Genomic DNA, 20,161 nt, shown 5'->3' with positions numbered 1-20,161 from the left:
AAGAAGTTTGCCAAGGGTCACATAGTAAAAAAGCTTAAAAGCAGACGGAGATTCCAGCCCAGCACTTTCTGGGCCCCTCGGCCTCTCCACCGTCCAGGGCTTGGCCCTTTCCAAACATGGCTCTTGTGCTCTAACCAAATGCCAGGTGCAGTGCCAAGCCTGTGCCTTACTCTGCGGATTCAGAATCCTGCAGGTTAAATGCTGTTGGAATTTGCCCATATCTGCCACCCGTCTACTCCACTCCTGTCTGGGAGGCTTAGAGTCTCCCAGACAAGAGTCTGGGAGACTCCCACCAGTGTATTCTCCACCCCCAGCTGGGAGGCTCCTCCTCTGCCCTCCCAGCTGCCCCAGCGAGGTGCCCCAGCTTTGCCCTCCCTCCGTTTTGCCCGGGGCCCAATATAGCCTTCTCTCCCACCTCAGAGCCTGGGCAGTGGCTGTCCTCTCTGCCTGTAACCTTCTTGGCGCTCCCGCGTGGCTCCGAGGATCCCCACCCTTTCATCATTAATCCTGTCTCTCTGGTTCCTGGAATGGGTCTGGCGTTAAGTGGGTGCATGGGAAATGAGTGGGAACCTCATTTTACCCACAGAGGGACCAGGACAGACACAGACCAGGGCTTCCCAGAGGGCTGCTGGAGAGTTCTTGGAGCTCCCAGCCCCAGCCCTGACCCCAAACCCTGGCTCAGGCCAACAGTAGCAAATATTTACATTTGCAAAGTAAATTCCAGGGAGGGGAGCTGGGCTGGGGCAGGGGAGGTTGCGCTCATGTGGTCTGTGGTCACTGGACCCAGCAGACCTGGGGGGGAGGGTTATGAAGGAATAAGCCCCTCAGAGAGAAAGTCAGAACTGGAGCCCAGGGACACCACCAACGTCTCACACCCCTGTTCCCAGCTGAGGGTGGGATTTAAACACCATGCTCTGCTCCCCTCTTCTCCTGCCCTGGTCCTGCTGTGTGGACGGGCAGCCTCTTCTCTCTGGGCCTCAGTGTTCTCATGAGGATCTGTTGAGAAGGAACATGAGACACTGGGCAGAGGGAAGGGCGGCTGCTTAGGGGGGCACAGGACTAGAAACTGCAGATGGCACTGGCCTTGTGGAGTTCAAGATGGAGTGATGAGAGCTTGTTGGTGGGGGGCTTTGGTGGGTTCCCTGGTCTGTGCAGGAGGTGACATGGGGGCAGTGGCTGTGGGGATGAGGAGGCAGTGCACTCGTGTGTGTGTGTGTGTGTGTGTGTGTGTGTGTGTGTGTGTGTGTGTGTGTGTGTGTGTGTGTGGGGCTGGCTGGGACCTCCCAGATGGTGGGAAGTGGCCCACAGTCAGGGTCCCAGGGTGGATCCAGGGTTTGTGGTCCTGGGACTAGCGGGGAGCTCCTTGGAGGGTGAGGTTGGGGCTGGGGAGGGGCCCTTCAGGGTGGACCACCAGGCTGGGGTGAGGGGGGCTCTCAGCCCACTGGGGCCCGCTCCAGGGGCCCTGGCTCAACACCAGTGGGAGGGATGTGACATTTTTATCCTACAGGAGACCTCCCCCAGCCCTAGACTTTTTTACGTACTGGAATTTTGTGTGGTATAGGGCCATTTACAACCTGGTTCATCCCTTAAAGTATTTCTGTCCGTTTCTTAGAATTTAGGGAGAGCTTGGGGGGCCATTTTTTGTGAATCTTGAATCCAGAACCAATATTTTCTGGTCTTTTTGACAGTTTTTGTTATTTAAACTTTCTTTTTTTTTTTTTAATTTTAACTCACAATTTCTTTGAGCCAGTTATGTCTGCACTGCTGGTCAGACCGTGCTTTCATTAGTTTTTCTAGTTCTCTCTGGCTCCCAGTGAAATGTCCCAAAGCAAGTGGGTTGAAAAAGAATTTCCAACCATATGTTCACAGATTAAAAACTTGGGGACCCCCTGGCGTGACATTAGAACCCTTATGTTCATTTTCAAGACAGTCATGTCTGCCGTCCACATTATTTTGCCTTTTATTTTGTTTGCTTGCTTTAAATTCATTTTCAGCCAGTGATTCATGCATTCCTCAACAAGAGGTTTAGTGAAGCCCTGAGGCCCTACTGCGCACCAGGCACTTTCCCCAGCCACTCGCAAGACGGATGAGGTCCCTGCCTGGTGGAGTTCATGTTCCAGCCTAGGAGGGCGGAAGATCAGACCGGGGGAACTGGCAAGCAGATAACATGTTAGAGGGTGGAAAGTGCCATGGAAAAAATGGAAGACGATAGCAGGGTGGTGCGGAGGATGGGCAGGGCGGACGCTCTGCCTAACTTCATCCCAGAGAAAACCCAAACTTCCATGGGGTTGGAGGGACGGCCTCTTCTTTTGGTTGACTTCCTGGAAGCAGTCATCCAGTGACCTTTTACATCTTCACCTGGGAGCAAAGGAGGTGCGGAGGGCTTACCGAGGTCATTCTTCTAAGGAACCAGCATTCTTGACGGGCGCCGGGCCTCCCTGCCTCTCTGCCAAGGGGAACCTGGGGGACTTGCAGTGCCAGGTGGCCCAGGAGAGAGGAGGACGGGCCCTGGAGTTAGACTAACCTGGGTTCCAGTCCAGGCTCCAGCCTTCAGCTGGGTGACCAGTCTCTTTACCTGTCTGCCTTGTTTCCCCCCAAAGGGAAATATTCATATTCACTCATCCATTTATCTGAGCATGGGGTCGGGGGGCAGAGGAGTGATAATACCAAGCTACTCTGTGCCCATTTCCCCATCTGTAAAGCAGAGGGGTTACTAGCACCCACTCACAGGGCTTCGTGAGGACAGTGAGTTAAGACTGTTTATGAGAAGTACTTAGAATGTGCTGGGCCCAGCATAAGTGCTGCACAAGCATTGGCTGTTATTATTATTACCTACCTTGCAGGATCGAGCTGGGCTTAGCACCGGGCGTGGCTCATGGTGGCATTATCACCTCCCCACTGCTGTTGTTCTGCCCACAGAGCCCCTAACCCCTGCCCCAGTCTTGGGCTGCCAACCCCCTTCCTCTATCCCAGGTGAGACTTACCCCCTGTGAGAGGGCAAGTCGCAGGCCCCCAGGGAAGGCATGCTGGGGATGCGGGCCCAGCCTGAGCGAAGGCCCCGTGGTGGGACCTGGAGAGGGTCTGGCAGCCACCGTGCTGGGGGTTGGCCAGAGGGACCCGTCTGGTTTGAATTCCCGGCGCCTCTCACTCCCTGCACCAACCCACAGCCTGGCTCTGAGCTGCCAGGCCCGTGCCTTATTTGGGTCTTGTCTCCCCCCAGGCAACGCTTTGCGGCCTTAAAAGGCAGGCCCGGGCTGGGGGGTGGGGCAGTTGCCACTGCTGGCTTCAGAGCCCCTCCAGCTGCACCCCCCGCCCCTGGCTTGGCCAGTCCAACCCTCCAGCTATGGAGAGAACCTGGTCCCCAAAGCCAGACCAGCCAGGATGGCCTGCTCCTCATAGGGGTGGCTGCAGGGGTGGCCTCCTGGAACAGGCCCCCCGTGCCCTCCCAGGCAGCCAGCCTCCCTCTGGTTTTCATTTAAAACCAGAGCTGGATCCACTTCAGTGTCTTCTTACCAAGTGGGGCAGGGAGAGGGTGGATGGTGACGTTGCTGTGTTTATTGAGCACCTACTGCATACCAGGCCCTGTGTGTGCTCATTAAGCCCTTTGCATGCATGTCCATCCTCAGGCCTTACGCCAGCCCGGGAGGTGTAGAGACCTTATGATCCCATTTTACAGATGGGAAAATCAGCAGGTCCAAGGAGGACAAGTCACATAGGTCAGCAATTAGCAGGGCTGGGACCTGACCTTGCATCTGTTGACTCTAAGCTGTTAACCCATGCAGCTTGCTGGGGTTGTTGGAGAAGCCCCCAGCCTCATCCATGGCCCCCACCCATTGCCAGCCCCCCTCCCCAGCCCCGTCAGGTTGATAGCCTTGTCCCAGCTCAGCCCAGTTCATGCTGTGTGACCCAGGCAAACTGCCCCACCTCTCTGGGCCTCTCTCCCTTTGCACTAAGGGGAGTAGGGATCCCTCTGTGGCTGCAGTGGCAGGTCGGGGGGTGGGGAAGGGGACAGAACAAAATGTCACAGCCAGCAGGGCTCTCACCCTCACTGTCCCTCAGTTGTAGGCTCCTCTGGCTTCGTGGAGCCCAGGTGGTCGGGCAACGCCATGTGGCGGATGGCAGTTCGGCCCACAGCCCTGTCAGGTGGGTCCTGGGGCAGCTGTTTGGGGTCCCCCTGGGCTAGGGGAGGCTGGAGGGGCTGGTGGTGACTGTCCTAAAAACCAGCTGGGCCCAGCAGTGGAGGGTCAGGGATAGCACCCTGCGCTTGTCCACTGCAGGCTGGAAAGAAAACTGGAAGGTAGAGGAAAGGCCCCCAAGGGGAGTCTGACCTGGGCCCAGGCACCTGAGACCCAGGACCCCCAGAGTCTTGCAGACATGGGTCCAAGCCCCCACTTTCCTTTTTTTATTGAAACGACACTTTTCTGAGTGTCTGTAGGATGCGGGGCACTGTGCCAGGAGCTTTCCATAATCAACTTTGTGTAAACCTCACCCCAGGAAGGCATCATTGTTGCCACTTTAAAGAGGAGGCTGAGGGTCAGAGAGGGGACGTGCCCTGCCGGGGGCCCCGCAACCAGGAAGGGGCAGCGCTGGGCCTCGACCCAGGGTTTTTGCCTGTTACACACTCACTCCACCCTTGCTCTGAGCTCAGCCTTTCCAGGTGTGAACGGGGTGACACTTGTCCTAACATGCAGGATCATGGTGAGGACCGGAGAGGCGAGCTTGTATCGTGCTCGGTGGCTGCCCGGCACTGTTATGAATAACGTTGGGGTATCAATGAGGAGGCCAGGGAGCTGGACAGTGGTTCTGGAAGAAGGGTCAGAGCGTGACACCTAAGGCCATCCCAGTCTGGACTATAATGTGTCGGTCCCCAAAGCTTCAAGCCGAGGCCAGCCCCGCCCATGTGGGATGCAGTCGTTTTGGATGAGGAGTCAGATCCCTGGTCCTGCTCTGAGAGAAACAGTCCCCTTGGAGGCTCTGGAGCCAAAGGACACCCACAGGGCATGGCTCACCTTGGACAGGCTGTGACTCTTTAGCTCCTTCCCTGTGATGGGCTATCTCATGGGTTAGGGTCATCAGGTATCTGTCCCCTCCCTCCATCCTGCCCCCAGGGGCTGAGGGGCTCCAAGAGGAACCTGGGAGCCCTGGCCCAGCCTGCTTCCTCCCTGCAGGTTGTCTCAACTGCAGCAAAGTGTCGGAGCTGACGGAGAGGCTGAAGGTTCTAGAAGCCAAGGTGGGTGAACAGCTTCCGGGCCAGGCAGGCACCACCCTCCCATTCAGCTTTCTCAGCCTCCCTTCCAGCGCCCACCCCGGGAAGCCTGCGCACAGTCAGGCAGCCTGGCCTGCTCTCCTTCCAGGAGATCCATGAGGTTCTCCTATCCCCATCCCACCCAGAGACTCCTAGACACCCCCCCAGAGCTTGTGGCTGGGTCCCCTCATTGCCCCGTCACCTTCATCCTTTATCCCACCCACCCATAATGCCATTTTCCCAGTTCCAGAAAGAAAAACATCTATTGCGTGTCTCAAATTATCTCAAGATAAAAAGTTTTTAACCATTAAAAAGTAAGACATTCTAAATTTAGAAACATGAAAAACTCAGCACCATGAAAAACCATTGGCCTCTGTCGCCTGTGCCCCCAGAGAGAGCGATTGCCAACATTTAAGCATCTTTTCTTCCAGATTTTCTAAACACACATAGATGCATTTACGTTAATCTCCATATCCATTCCCTCCTCTGGGAATTTATCTTAGGAAGATTAGCTGCAAAGATGTTCATCCAAGTGTTAATTAAGAGGGAAATTTGAAAACCAAACAACAGAAGGGGTGGTTGTATAATTAGCAAGTGTGGCTCAGTGGAATACTGGACAGCCGTTAACAACGCCTCCATTTTCCAACACGAAAAGATGCCCCTGATCTATCAAGTGGAAAAACCAAGCTTCTAAACAGCATGGGTTAAAACCCCTGTTATGAGGTGTGAGCACCCCAGGAACTCCACCCTGCTCCCCAAGCTCCCTCCCAGAGGAAGCCAGCATGAGGGGCAGCTCAGCTCAGATCTGGGGGCTAGGTCTCAGTTCCGGGTCAGCTTCTCTCTGGGCACGTCTACACGGCCCCCCACTTCCTGGTCTGCGGACGTTCCGGCCTCTCTTAATCCTCAGTAAGTGGCTCAGGGGACACCGCTGACCCTTCAGGCTCTCCTCTCCACTGGGTCCAAAAGTGGTTTTGTACACATCTCGGCACCTCTGTTTCATGCCAGACCCTCCCAAATTTCCCTTCAAATTTAGTAAAAATCCGTGCAGCCTGTGGTGCTTTAACAGACCAAGAGAAGTTTAATATGTATGCATCTAAATGTATATAAATATACTTATTAACATGCAGGTAAGCATAGGAAAAAACCGCACGGCCCAGCAAACACGAGGACAGTCTCAGAACTCAAAGTGGGTGACTGTGATGGTGTGTGATGACTTTTCTACAATGAATGTGATGAATTGTGCATTTTGAAAGCCATGGTCACTTCTGATGAAGTTCGGGGCCCCTGTGAGTCCGGGTCTCCACTCCAGGCTGGGTTCCGCCAGCCACGTGGCCTCTTGCCCCCCAACACCAGGGCCCCGAGCTGGCCTGACCCTGGCGAGACCCTGGTACCCACCCCATCCCTATTGTCCTCTTCCTCCATAGGTGGCGGTGCTGACTGTCACTGAGCAGGCAGTGCCCCCGACCCCAGCTGCCCCTGAGGACCCCGCCCCGCTCTGGGGTTCCCCAGCTGCCCAGGGCAGCCCCGGGGATGGAGGCCTCCAAGGTGAGTGGGTCAGTGGGGAACACGCTCCCATGTGGCAATTAGTTGGATCCAGCCCCCTCCCTGCTGCTGACTCCCAGCTTGACCCCCTTGTGGGCCTCAGTCTTCCTAGTTTTCCCTTGGGCCTGAGGGGATGGTCTCCAGGGGCCCCTGAGCACTGGAGTCCTGGGAGGCCCAGCAGCTGGTGGAGCAGGGGTAGGAACTCTAGACACCACTGACCCCTGCCTACCTCTCCACCCCAGGGCTACCAGGAACCAGAGAAAATGTGAGGGCCCCTCTGCTCCCCCGAGATGGTAGGTGCTAGCGGGGCGGGCAGGGCCGGGGGCAGGCCAAGCGCAAGGCTGGAGCTGTGGAGCTGATGAACTTTCTCCCCCAGATCGAGTTGGTGCCCGGGGGCTTCCTGGGCCCTCTGGCCCCAAGGGAGACCCTGGCAGCCGGGGCCCAATGGGGATGAGAGGCCTGCCAGGTGAGTGCCCACAACACCGGCCCTTCCAGCTCCCCTGGCCAGCCCTGCTCAGGTGAGCCCAGGCTGGGGCCTTCCTTACCAGACCCTGCCCTCCTGGAGCTCCCAGACCATGAAGGCTAGTGGGGGTGGGCCTAGTAGGCAGGGGAGAAATAGCAGTGCCCACCCCATGTGACCAGGGTTCTTATGGGGGATGTTGCAGCTAAGGGAGCCCTAAGTAAGGAAGCCCAGACCCAGCCTGGATGGAGTGGGGGACAGGGAGGGCTTCCCAGTGGGAGCTACACCTTAGGTGAGGCCTCAGAATGACCAGAAGTGCACACCAGGCAGCGCTAAGGGAGGACTGATAGAGGGAGCAGCTCGTGCAAAAGCCTAGAAGAGAGAGGAGAGAACATTCTGGAAATCAGCGTCTGCTAGGCACCTGTTGTGTACCAAGTGTCCACTGTCCTGAAGCCCCAGGGGAGGGCTGTGTTCATCCCCCTCATAGACAGCCAGGGAGGGAGTCTGGTCTGTGGCCTCTGGAGCCATCTCGTACCTGCTGCCCCTGGCTGCCTCATCCCTGGGCCACCCTGGGCCTCCCTGCCTCTTGCACACCCACCAAACCCCCTGGTTCCATTGCAGGTCCGCAGGGCCCCCCAGGGAGCCCTGGCCAGGCTGGAGCTGTGGGCACCCCTGGAGAGAGGGGACCTCCAGGCCCCCCAGGGCCTCCTGGCCCCCCAGCCCCACTTGGACCACCCTACGCCCGGATCTCCCAGCATGGTGAGTCCCTTGGGGTCACAGCAGGTCCAGGTGGTGGTGGGGTGAGGCTGGCATGACCATCTGCCAGGCACCTTCTGTATACCAGGCTTGGCCTTGGCCCATAAGTCACCTGATCCTCCAGTGGGCGCTGTTGTCACTGATGAGGAAAACTGAGGGCCAGAGAGGGGAGATCACACAGCCAGGGCACAGGGGGGCCGGCTTCAGATCCACGAACCCTCCAGAGCCTGTGCTGGGAACCACCAGCATCAGGCCCTCCCACCAAGCCTTGGAGCTGGCCGGGATCCAGCCCTCAGAGCACTGGGAAGCTCAAGGCCTAGCAGCAGGACGTGAGCCCTGAACTCCCAAGGCCACAGCCCTGCCTCTGTGCTCAGAGAGGCCCTGCCCCCTCCGCCCAGCTGGGCCCTGACGCGCATCCTTCACCTTCTCCAAAGCCTGACTTGCACACGCACTGCCAGGGGTCAGCGCTTGGAGTGCCAGGTTCAACCCCATCTGCATCATACCTTTGGTGCGTGACCAGGCACCATTCATTCATTCTCCCTCTCCAAGGGACTTCCCTGGCGGTTCAGTGGTTAAGACTCTGCCCTTCCAATGCAGGGGCACGGGTTCGATCCCTGCTCAGGGAACCAAGATCCCACGTGTGGCGGGGTGTTGCCAAAAAACAACAACAACAACAAAACATTCTCCATCTCAGAGCCTCAGTTTCCTTATCTGTATGACACCCATGCACAGAAGCTTGGCACAAAGTAAGTGTCAAAAATGGTAACTTTTATTATTATTCCCATTAGGCACATGACAGTACAGGCTCAGCAGGGTAGACACTTGCTGGATGTCACTGGCTAGACTCTGGCAGTGTCTCCCTGCTTCCTGGTCCTGCATGGCCAACAGTCTCCTGACTCCCCACCCTTGAAGTGGGTGCCTCGTGGCCCCAGCCATGCTGCAGGCTGTCCCACAGGGCAGTCAAAGCTGGCTTGGCAGAAGTGACAGGTTAAAACTGACTGCCCGGGCTTCCCTGGTGGTAGAGTGGTTGAGAGTCCGCCTGCCGATGCAGGGGACACAGGTTCGTGCCCCGGTCCGGGAAGATCCCACATGCCGCGGAGCGGCTAGGCCCATGAGACATGGCCGCTGAGCCTGTGCGTCCGGAGCCTGTGCTCCACCACGGGAGAGGCCACAGCAGTGAGAGACCCTCGTACTGGAAACAAACAAACAAACAAAACAAAAAAACTGACTGCCCCACTCTGCCCCGCCCAGCCCAGCCCTGCTCACTCATCTTTCCTCCCCCAGGGGACCCATTTCTGTCCAACACCTTCACTGAGACCAGCAGCTACTGGCCCCAGGGACCGACTGGACCCCCAGGCCCCCCAGGACCCATGGGTAAGTTGAGTCCAGGTCTAGGGTAAGGGGCAGGGTTGAGGGATGGCAGAGAGACTAGGGCTGGCTATCAGGAGGGAGCTGATGATGGACTTTCTGGCATTGTACTGTTGAGGGCGTCATGTCTTATTCCAGGTCCTCCTGGACCTCCTGGTCCCATGGGCATCCCTGGGAATCCTGGACATATAGTGAGTATTTCTCCAAGTACTCCCACTCTTCTGTCCGTCCATCCACCCACCCACCCCCGCACCCAGCCCATCCATCCACTCACCTATCCACCCACCCACCCACTCAACCACCCATCCATCCATCCTTTCATTCATTCATTCAAGCATTTATGAAGTACTTAATGTGCAAGATACTTTCCATAAATCTTCTTATTCAGTCCATGTAACAAGAAGCAAGTATTGTTATCACCTAAGGCCAAGAAAGGTGGAGATTCTTGCCCTAGGGCTGTGGCCAGCACATGGCAGCTTCCAGATCAATGCAGGGACTGTCTGACTCCAGGGCCATCGCTCTGAACACTGAGCTGTATGCACTTCCTGTTGTGTGCTAGGCATTGGGTGTGTGGAGAAGGGCCCAGAAGCCCAGGGCAAGCTGGGGTGCCCTTCCCTACCCCTCTGCCCCCTAAGTCCCTGCCCCCTCTACCCTGCCCCAGCACAAGGCTGAGGCCCTGTCTTGTTGCTCAGGGACCCCCAGGCCCCACTGGACCCAAAGGAATCTCCGGCCACCCAGGAGAGAAGGGCGAGAGAGTGAGTATTGAGGTGGCCCTGGGTGGAGGATTCTGGGGAGTCCTGGGCACCCTGGGTCAGACCCTCTGATAGCGCACTCCATTCTTCTCCTCCCTCCTACAGGGACTGCGTGGGGAGCCTGGCCCCCAGGGCTCCATGGGGCAGCAGGTAAGTGATGCTGCCCACCCTGCAGCACCCCCTCCAGGATCCCACAGGCCCAGACCCCTGCTATGGCTCCATCTCCTATGGCCAGAGCCCCTGTCCCTCCCTGTCTGGTCCAGAGCAAGCTCCGTCTCCTTTCTCACCCCCTGTCTCAGGGTTCCATCAGCCTCTTAGGATCAGGCTGCCTCCATCTCCCTCGCTCTCGCTCTGTGTCTCTGTACCTGTTTGTCTTTCTCTATCTTCCCTCTGTGTCTCCATCTCTCTGACTCTTTGTATTTCTCTCTTTCTCCATCTCTCCAGCTATGACTGTAGATTTGTCTATTTCTCGCTCTAGTTTGGTCAGTTTTTGCTCCATGTATTTTGAAGCTTTGTTATTAGGTGCATACACATTAAAGATTTTAATGACTTCTTGGTCCTTTTATCTGTATGAAATGAATATCTTTCTCTCTGGTAATACTTCTTGTCTTGAATTCTATTTTGTTTGATATTAAAATAGCCACACCAGCTTTCTTATGCTTGGTGTTTGCATGATATATCTTTTCCAATCCTTTTACTTTCAACTTGTTTGTCTTTCTATTAAAAGTGCGTCTTGGGCTTCCCTGGTGGTGCAGTGGTTAAGAATCCACCTGCCAATGCAGGAGACATGGGTTCGAGCCCTGGTCAGGGAACTGGGATCCTGCATTCTGCGTGGTGCAGCCAAAAAAAGAAAAAAGACATACTTGAGTCTTGCTTTTTTTGTTTTAAACAGCCTAACTATTGAGTTCATTTACTTTTTTTTGTTTGTTTTGGCCACACTGCCCAGCTTGCAGGATCTTAACTCCCCAACAAGGGATTGAACCTGCGCCCTTGGCAGTGAAAGCATGGAGTCCTAACCACTGGACCACCAGGGAATTCCCCATTTACATTTATTTATTTGGTTGCACTGGGTCTTAGTTGCAGCAGGCAGGCTCCTTAGTTGCAGCTTGCAGGCTCCTTAGTTGCAGTTCGTGGTCTCCTTAGTTGTAGCATGTGAACTCTTAGTTGCAGCATGCATGTGGGATCTAGTTCCCTGAGCAAGGATCGAACCTGGGCCCCCTGCATTGGGAGCATGGAGTCTTTTTTTTTGTTTTTTGCGGTACGCGGGCCTCTCACTGCTGTGGCCTCTCCTGTTGCGGAGCACAGGCTCCGGACGCACAGGCTCAGCGGCCATGGCTCACGGGCCCAGCCGCTCCGCGGCATGTGGGATCTTCCCGGACCAGGGCACGAACCCGTGTCCCCTGCATCAGCAGGCGGACTCTCAACCACTGCGCCACCAGGGAAGCCCAAGGGAGCATGGAGTCTTAACCACTGTGCCACCAGGGAAGTCCCTCCATTTACATTTAGTGCTGTATATTATTATTGATATGGTTCTGTTTAAGTCAACTATCTGGCTATTTGTGTTCTGTTTACCCCAATCTCTCCTTTATTTCTTGTTCTCCCCTTCTTTTCCTGCCTTCTTTTTTTTTATTTTAGATTTTTAAAAAAATTTTATTGGAGTATAGTTGATTTACAATGTTGTGTTTCAGGTGTGCAGCAAAGTGAATCAGTTATACATAGACAAATACCTGCTCTTTTTAAGATTCTTTTCCCATATAGGTCATTACAGAGTATTGAGTAGAGTTCCCTGTGCTATACAGTAGGTCCTTATTAGTTATCTATTTTATATACTGTAGTGTGTATATGTCAATCCCAATCTCCCAATTTATCCCTCCTCCCCCCTTTCCTCCCTGTTAACCATAAGTTTGTTTTCTACATCTGTGACTCTATTTCTGCTTTGTAAATAAGTTCATTTGTACCTTTTTTTTTAGATCCCCTGCCTTCTTTTGGATTGAGAATTGTTCTGTGTTGTCTCTACTAATGACTTTTTCACTATACCTCTTTGTGTTACTTTTTTCATGGTTGCTCTAAGGATAATAATATGCATCCTTTTACTTGAATTAGTATTATACCTCTTCATGTATACATAAGAACGTTACAACTGTATAATCCACTCCCTTCTGTCCTTGTGCTATTGCCATCATATATTTTACTTCTGTATTTGTTATAAGTCCTCAATACATTGTTGTTATTGCTTTAAACAGTTGACTTTTAAAGAAGTTTAAAAAACAAAGAAAAATAGTCTTTTACATCTCATGATGTATTTATCATTTCTATACTCTTTATACCTTCCTGTAGATCCAGATTTTCATATAGTATCATCTCTCTTGAGCCTAAAGAACATCCTTTAGCCTTTTTTGTAGTGTGGGTCTGCTGGCAACAAATCCTCACTGCTTTTGTTATCTAAAACTGTATTTAACCTTAATTTTTGAAAGATATTTTCACTGTATATAAAATGATAGGTTGGCAGTTTTATCCCCCTTTATTACTTTAAAGATGTTGTTCTGTGGTCCTCTGGCTTACGTAGACAATTACAATTTCTCATGAGAAACTGACTGTCATTCTTATTGTTTTTCCCCTGTACATAATATGTCTTTTTTTCCTTTGGCATTTAAGACTTTCTCTTTACCCTTGGTTTTCATCAGATTGATCATGATGTGGATGGCTGTGATTTTCTTTGTGTTTATCCTGCTTTGGGTTGGCTGAGATTCCCGGATCTGTAAGGTTGCTGGGTTGTGTTTTTCGTTGATTGTTTTGTTTAATGAATAAAATTCTTTTTTACAGCATTTTTTGAGTTCACAGCAAAATTGAGTAGAAAGTACAGAGAATTCTCACATGCTCCCTGTTCCCACACGTGGATAGCCTACCCCACCATCGACATCTCACATCACAGTGGTGCATTTGATACAATTGATGAATCCACATTGTCATGTCATTATCCCCCAAAGTCCATAGTTTACATTAGGATTCATTCTTGGTGTTGTACGTTCTATGGGTATTAATAGATGTATAATGACATGTATACGCCATTGTAGTATCATGTAGAATATTTCACTGCCCTAAAAATCCTCTGTGCTCTGCTTATTCATCCCTCTCTCTCTTCTAACCCCTGATCTTTTAACTGTCTCCACATTTTTGCTTTTTCCAGAATGTCATATAGCTGGAATAATACAGTATGTAGCCTTTTCAGATTGGCTTTTTTCACTTAGTAATACACATTTAAGGTTCTAGCATGTCTCTTCATGGCTTGATAGCCCTTTTTTTTTTTGAATAATATTCCATTGTATGTACCACAGTTCATTTATCCATTCACCTACTGAAGGACATCTTGGTTGCTTCCAAGTTTTGGCAATAGTGAATAAAGCTGCTATAAACCTCCAAGTGTAGGTCTTTGTGTGGACATAACTTTTCAATTAATTTGGTTAAATGCCAATGAGTGCAATTGCTGGATCATATGGTAAGAGTATGGTTAGTTTTATAAACTTTTTTGTAAGTTTTTGTAAGAAACTATGGTCACCATACTATATCTTAGATCCTTAGATTAGAACTTAGTCATCTGGGAGTTCACTGGCAGTCTAGTGGTTAGGACTTGGCACTTTCACTGCCATGGGTTCAGTCCCTGGTCGGGGAACTAAGATCCCTCAAGCTGCACGATGCAGCCAAAAGAAAAAAAAAGAACTTAGTCATCTTATAACTGAAAGTTTGTACCCTTTTACCAACCTTTCTCCATTCCTTCCCTCCCCACAACCCAGTCCCTGGCAACCACCGTTCTACTGTTTCTCTGAGTTCAACTTTTCTTTTCTTTTTTTTTTTTTTTTCCGCATTCCACGTATAAGTGATACCACACGGTAGTTGTCTTTCTCTGTCTGGCTTATTTCACTTAGCATAATGCCCTCCAGATTCATCCATGTGGTCACAAATGGCAGGATTTCCTTCTTTTTTAAGGCTGAATAATATTCCTGTGTGTGTGTGTATAACCCACATAGTATTTATGTGTTCATCAATCAATGGACACAGGTTCTTTCCATATCTTGGCTATCATGAATAATGCTGCAATGAACATACCTCTTCAAGACAGTGATTTCCTTTCCTTTGGATAGATAACCAGAAGTGGGATTGCTGGATCATACAGTAGTTCTATGTTTAATTTCTTGAGGAATCTCCATACTGTTTTCCATAATGGCTGTACCAGTTTACATTTCCACCAGCAGTATACAAGTGTTCCCCTTTTTCCACATTCTCACCACCATTTGTTATCTCTCATCTTTTTGATAACAGACATCCTAACAGGTATGAAGTGATAGCTCAAGTTGTGGTTTTGATTTGCATATTCCTGATGACTAGTGATGTTGAGCATCTTTTCACATACCTATTGGCCATTTGTATATCTTCTTTGCAAAAATGTCTATTCAGGTCCTTAGCCCATTTTTTAATTGGCTTATTTGGGGGTTTTGCTATTGAGTTGTATGAGTTCCTTATATATTTTGGATATTAACTCCTTATTGGACATGTGGCTTGCAAATATCTTTTACGATTTCATAGGTCGCCTTTTCATTTTGTTGATGGTTTCCTTTCCTGTGCAAAAGCTTTTTAAATTGGGTTGTTTGTTTTCTTCTTGTTGAAGTTTAAGAGTTCTTTGTATATTTTGCATATACAGAGATACACCTTTGTACACCTTTATCAGATGTATCTTTTGCAAATATTTTCTCCGAGTCTATAACTTGTCTTCTAATTCTCTTGACATTCACTTTTGCAGAGCAGAAGTTTGTAATTTTAATGAAGTCCAGCTTATCAATGATTTCTTTCATGGATTGTGCTTCTGGCGTATCTAAAAAGTCATCATTAAACCCAAGATCATCAAGGTTTTCTCCTATGTTATCTTCTACAAATTTTATAGTTTTGCATTTTACATTTAGGTCTGTGATATATTTTGAGTTAATTTTTGTGAAGAGTATGAAGTCTGTGTCTAGATTCATGTTTTTGCATTTAGATGTCCAGTTGTTTCAGCATCATTTGTGGAAAAGACTACCTTTGCTCCATTGTATTGCCTTTGCTCCTTTGTCAAAGATCAGTCAACTATATTTATGTGGGTCTATTTCTGGGCTCTCTATTCTGTTCCATTAATCTGTTTGACTGTTCTTTAGCCAATACCACACTGTCTTGATAGTGTAGATTTATACTAAGTTCCCTCTAAGCACCGCTTTCACTATCTCCTACAAATTTTGCTAAGTTGCATTTTTATTTTCATGTAGTTCAAAGTATTTTAAAATTTCTCTTGAGATTTGTTCTTTGGTCCACCTGTTATTTAGAAGTCTTTTGTTTAATCTCCAAGTATTGGGGGAGTTTCCAGTTATCTTTTTTTGTGAGGGGGGCTGTGCCTCGCGGCTTGTGGGATCTTAAATTCCCTGACCCGGGATCGAACCCATGCCCCCTGCAATGGAAGCTTGGAGTCCTAACCACTGGACCGCCAGGGAATTCCCTCCAGTTATCTTTTTGTTAGGGATTTCTAATTTAATTCCATTGTGGTCTAAGAGCATACATTGTATGATTTTTTTTTTTTTTTTTGCGGTACGCGGGCCTCTCACTGCTGCGGCCTCCCCCGTTGCGGAGCACAGGCTCCGGACGCGCAGGCCCAGCGGCCATGGCCCACAGGCCCAGCCGCTCCGTGGCATGTGGGATCCTCCCAGACCGGGGCACGAACCCATGTCCCCTGCATCGGCAGGTGGACTCTCAACCACTGCGCCACCAGGGAAGCCCCATTGTATGATTTTTATTCTTTTTAATTTGTTGAGTTATATTTTATGGGCCAGAATGTGGTCTATCTTGGTGAATGTTCCATGTGAGCTTTAGAAGAATGTGTAATCTGCTGTTGTTGGATGAAGTGGTCTATAGATGTCAATTTTATCTGGTTGATTAATGGCATTGGCGGATTCATATATTTCTCTTTGCAGTTCTATCGGATTTGGCCTCACATATTTTGATGCTCTGTTGTAAAGTGCATACACATTAAGGATTGTTATGCCTTCATGGAATGCTGACCCCTCTATATCCGTGATAACTTTCCTTGCTCTGAAGTGTGCTCTGTCTGAAATTAATATAGCTACTCCCACTTTTGTTAAAAAATTAATTTATTTTATTTTATTTTTGGTTGCATTTGGGTCTTTGTTGCTCCATGCAGGCTTTCCTCTAGATGCAGCGAGCGGGAGCTACTATTTGTTGCAGTGCGCAGGCTTCTCATTGCCGTGGCTTCTCTTGTTGCGGAGGACGGGCTCTAGGTGCGTGGGCTTCAGTAGTTGTGGCACACAGGCTCAGTAGTTGTGGCTCGTAGGCTCTAGAGTGCGGGCTCAGTAGTTGTGGTGCACAGGCTTAGTTGCTCCGTGGCATGTGGGATCTTCCCAGACCAGGGCTCGAACCCATGTCCCCTGCATTGGCAGGCGGATTCTTAACCACTGCGCCACCAGGGAAGTCTGAGGCTCTGTTAATTTTTTAAAAAATCTTTCTTCTCTCTGGGCTTCACTTAGAATTATTGCATTGACCTGTCAAGTTAGTTGATTCTTTCTTCTGTTATGGCACATCTTCAATTAATCCTAGCTAATTAATTTTTTATTTCAAGTATTATCTTTTTTATTTCCAGGATTTCCATTTGATTCTCTTTTCATAATTTTCACATCCCTCCTGAAATTCCCCATCTCATCACCCATTGTGTCAATTCCACTAGATTCAATTTTTTATTTTTGGCTCCGTTGGGTCTTAGTTGTGGCGGGCGGGATCTTCACTGAGGCACGTGGGATCTTTTGTTGTGGCACGTGGGCTTTTCACTGCAGTGCGCGCGATTCTCTCTAGTTCTGGTGTGCAGGTTTTCTCTTCTCTATTTGTGGCATGCGGGTTTTCTCTTCTCTAGTTGTGGCATGCGGGTTTTCTCTTCTCTAGTTGTGGCATGCTGCCTCTGGGGTGCATGGGTTCTGTAGTTTGTGGCATGCAGGCTCTCTAGTTGAGGCGCGCGAGCTCAGTAGTTGTGGCGTGCAGGCTTAGTTGCCCCACATCCCCTGCATTGGAAGGTGGCTTCTTTACCACTGGACCACCAGGGAAGTCCCTCCACTATATCCTTTAACATAGTTGTCACAGATATTTTAATCTCCATGTCTGGTAATCCCAGTACCTGGGTTGGCTATGGATCTGTTTCTACTAACTGATTTTTCTCTTGCATATGGGTCACATTTTTCCATTTCTTCACATGTCTAATAATTTTGTATTGCATCTTGGACAATATAGACAATATAGTGAAGACAGTCTTCCTCTGAAGAGTGTTGAGTTTTGCTCTATGGTGTGGCTCCAACTCAGCTCTGTGACTTTAGCATGGGCATTTCACGGACCATCCAAGGATTAGAGTGGAGTATTTATACAGATTTTGCTCCCCTACTGTGGCTCCCTGCTTTCCAGCATTTCCCCTCAGTTTCCTCCTTCTTTGTCAGTCTTGACCCCGACCTCTGATTCCTCAGGCCAATAAGACTAAAGCTTGCTGCTTGAGCTGTTTGCCAGGCAGAGGGGGTTGGGATGAGCCCTCAGAGGAAAAGCCGTAAATATACTGATGCTACCCAGTGCAATTCCCTTCTTTCTAAGGTCAGATATCCTTCAGTTACTGGCTGCTCTTTATCACTTTCCATTGCCTTCAAACAGTTGTTTTTTTGCATTTTTATCTCGCCCAAACGAGCTACTCTCTGTCTCACCCTTGCTCAGCCTCTCTTCCTCTCTCTATCCTCGCCTCTCTCACTGTTCCTACCTCTCTCTCCTTGCAGGGAGAACCTGGCCCCAAAGGAGACCCTGGTGAGAAGAGCCACTGGGTAAGCCACTAGCCCAGCACTGCCCTCCCGCTGCCTCCCCGCCCTGGACACTCAGGAGATTATTTGGGGGTGGGGGCACCCCATCCAGATCCCCTTTGCAACCTGGTCTCCAAGTGGGGAGCCTTGCCAGTTCTCAGCCCCAGCGTCCTCCCCTACCCTGTCCCTCCCCAGTGGGCAGGGCCAGCCTTATCAGCAGACCCTACATTCTTTGTCTCTGTCTTTGTCCCTATCTCTGCCTTCCTTCTGCGGCCTTTCCAGGCCAGGGTGACCCTGCCAGTTCTCCTGGGCAGTTTGGGCTGACCCAGTCCAGACTGCATCCCCTGCCTCCATAGCCCCCTCCCAGCAAGGGCTTTGGCTTCTGCTTCCCTGTCTGCAAAAGAAAGGGAAGCATGAAAACAATATCCACACAGAAGAACGGGACAGGAGGCCTTAGGAGAGCCATGGAGCAGAGGAAGGGAGGTGTAGAAACGCTGAGGTACACAGGAGCGCTTTGGTAAAAGGGACAGGGCGCTAGACACCACCATACACATAGGAATCCGTGAATCACAGGAAGGGAGACCTGGAAACCACCATGGACACGTTGTACATGGTAAATGAGGTCAGGGGACCTAGATCCATTGTACCCAAAAGACCTATAATTAACATGAGGTCCCAGACACCATCACATACACAGGAGACCCATGAGGAGTGGGAGGAGAGGCCTAGAAACTGCCATACGCACCAGAAAACCATGGAAAATGAGATGGGGGATCTGGAAACCACTGTACACAAAAGAAGCCCATGAAGACTGGGAAGGGAGGTCTAGAAACTGTCACATACACAGCAGACACAGAATAAATGGGAAAGGGGACCTAGAAACCACATGTGGGATCCTAGAACCTTCACATCACGAGAGAGACTTGCAGTGAATGAATTTCAGGGCCTAGAAATCACCCACCCAGGAGACATGGTGGGAGGACTAAAAGCCCCACGGTGCAGGGACCTGGAAATCATCACTGATATAGGACACATTTGGAAAACTGGATGGGATGGGGGCAGACAGGAGAGGCAACTGGGGAGTTCTTTTGGAGGCTGGTATTGTGCCTCCCTCCCTCGTCCACCCCTCTCCCTGGTGCAGTCTGGCTGGGACGCCCTACTTCCTGGCAGGCATTAGTTAATGAAGACATGGGAAGTACTCAGCGCCTGCCCTGCCCTCTCTGCTCCTGATTGTGGGGTCAGTGATGGATACAGCCGTGGGAGCCCCCCACCCTGCACGAGCCCTCCCCCATGTCTTTCCATGACTTCTGGGGTCCTGCTACCTCTCGGGCAAGCCTCTCCCAGCCCCTTACTGCCACCCCACTCCCTTACCCACCCTCTACCCACTAGTGGCTCCAGAGCCTCTTAAGCATACTGCCTGCTTAGGCATGAGCTGGGCTGGGGGTCAGCTAGACCCATGTGATCCCAGCCCTCTGCCGCCTCTAGGCCCCTTCACTGGTCTCTCCCAGAGACCTTTCGTTTGGAAACACATTTTTCACCCCGCCCAGAGGAGGTGGGAGAGGTGGGATGAAGGCTGAATTAGGCTGGGCAGCCCCATCCCTATATGGAGGTCCCAACAGGAGAACAGATGCCTGAACTCTCCCAGAACAGACTTGAAACTCAGGACCACCTGTGGGAGGGGCCCCCACAAGAGGTAGCAGGGCCCCTGCCCATCTACCTGCTTTCCCCTCACCCACCTGCACTTCTGCCCCTGCTTGCCGCCTGCCTGGGAGGCGACCCGCTGGGCTGGGGGCTGCATGAGGCTTTGGGGGCTGGGGGAACAGCTCTGTTGGGGGCAGGTGGGGATGAGGTCTGTGTGGGGAAGAGGCCTGAGGGCTCCTATACACACTCCACCTACCAACCCCCACTTAGTGAAGCTTTTGGAGCCACTGACCTGGCTGTAGCTCAGCATTGACACCCAGTGGTCATGAGGATGCACTGCAGGCACTGCCTGGGAGTGACAGGGCTCAGCTGGCCCATCTAGACCAAAGCTCATACCCCTTATTCAGACAGGAAAAACTGAGGCCCAACTCCACAGAGTGAATTGTTGGCAGAGGTTGAACTGAAGCCCAGGCTTTTCAGCTCCCAGGACTGGGGGAGCCAGCTAACTTTCCCCAAGCGCCTCCTTGGTGGGTGTCAGGCC

The 20,161-nt window shown here is 51.1% G+C and overlaps 1 protein-coding gene across 14 annotated transcripts in view; it reads left to right on the top strand.

The window, feature by feature from the left end:
• Positions 1 to 20,161, top strand: part of EMID1 (EMI domain containing 1) — a 51,088-nt gene that overhangs the window by 22,649 nt on the left and 8,278 nt on the right. For 5 of the 14 annotated variants that reach the window (XR_004345542.1, XM_032603719.1, XM_032603722.1 and 2 more), the window contains exons 4-14: positions 4,060 to 4,143; positions 5,169 to 5,230; positions 6,670 to 6,790; positions 7,030 to 7,080; positions 7,164 to 7,253; positions 7,869 to 8,006; positions 9,288 to 9,377; positions 9,510 to 9,562; positions 10,064 to 10,126; positions 10,229 to 10,273; positions 17,959 to 18,003. Coding sequence is in view for 11 of the 14 variants with exons in the window: in XM_032603719.1 (XP_032459610.1) it covers positions 4,060 to 4,143; positions 5,169 to 5,230; positions 6,670 to 6,790; positions 7,030 to 7,080; positions 7,164 to 7,253; positions 7,869 to 8,006; positions 9,288 to 9,377; positions 9,510 to 9,562; positions 10,064 to 10,126; positions 10,229 to 10,273; positions 17,959 to 18,003 (842 nt within the window). In the remaining 3 variants the exon portion in view is untranslated. Of the gene's footprint in view, positions 1 to 4,059; positions 4,144 to 5,168; positions 5,231 to 6,669; positions 6,791 to 7,029; positions 7,081 to 7,163; positions 7,254 to 7,868; positions 8,007 to 9,287; positions 9,378 to 9,509; positions 9,563 to 10,063; positions 10,127 to 10,228; positions 10,274 to 17,958; positions 18,004 to 18,261; positions 19,217 to 20,161 lie in introns of those variants that run through there. The other 9 variants (XR_004345544.1, XM_032603725.1, XM_032603723.1 and 6 more) reach the window with 6 other exon arrangements.

The sequence above is a fragment of the Phocoena sinus genome, chromosome 14 (genome assembly GCF_008692025.1).
Source record: "Phocoena sinus isolate mPhoSin1 chromosome 14, mPhoSin1.pri, whole genome shotgun sequence".
In the NCBI taxonomy this organism is placed as follows: Eukaryota; Metazoa; Chordata; class Mammalia; order Artiodactyla; family Phocoenidae; genus Phocoena; species Phocoena sinus.
Note: the sequence above shows the minus strand (reverse complement) of the source record. Positions and strands in the feature narration are given on the sequence as shown.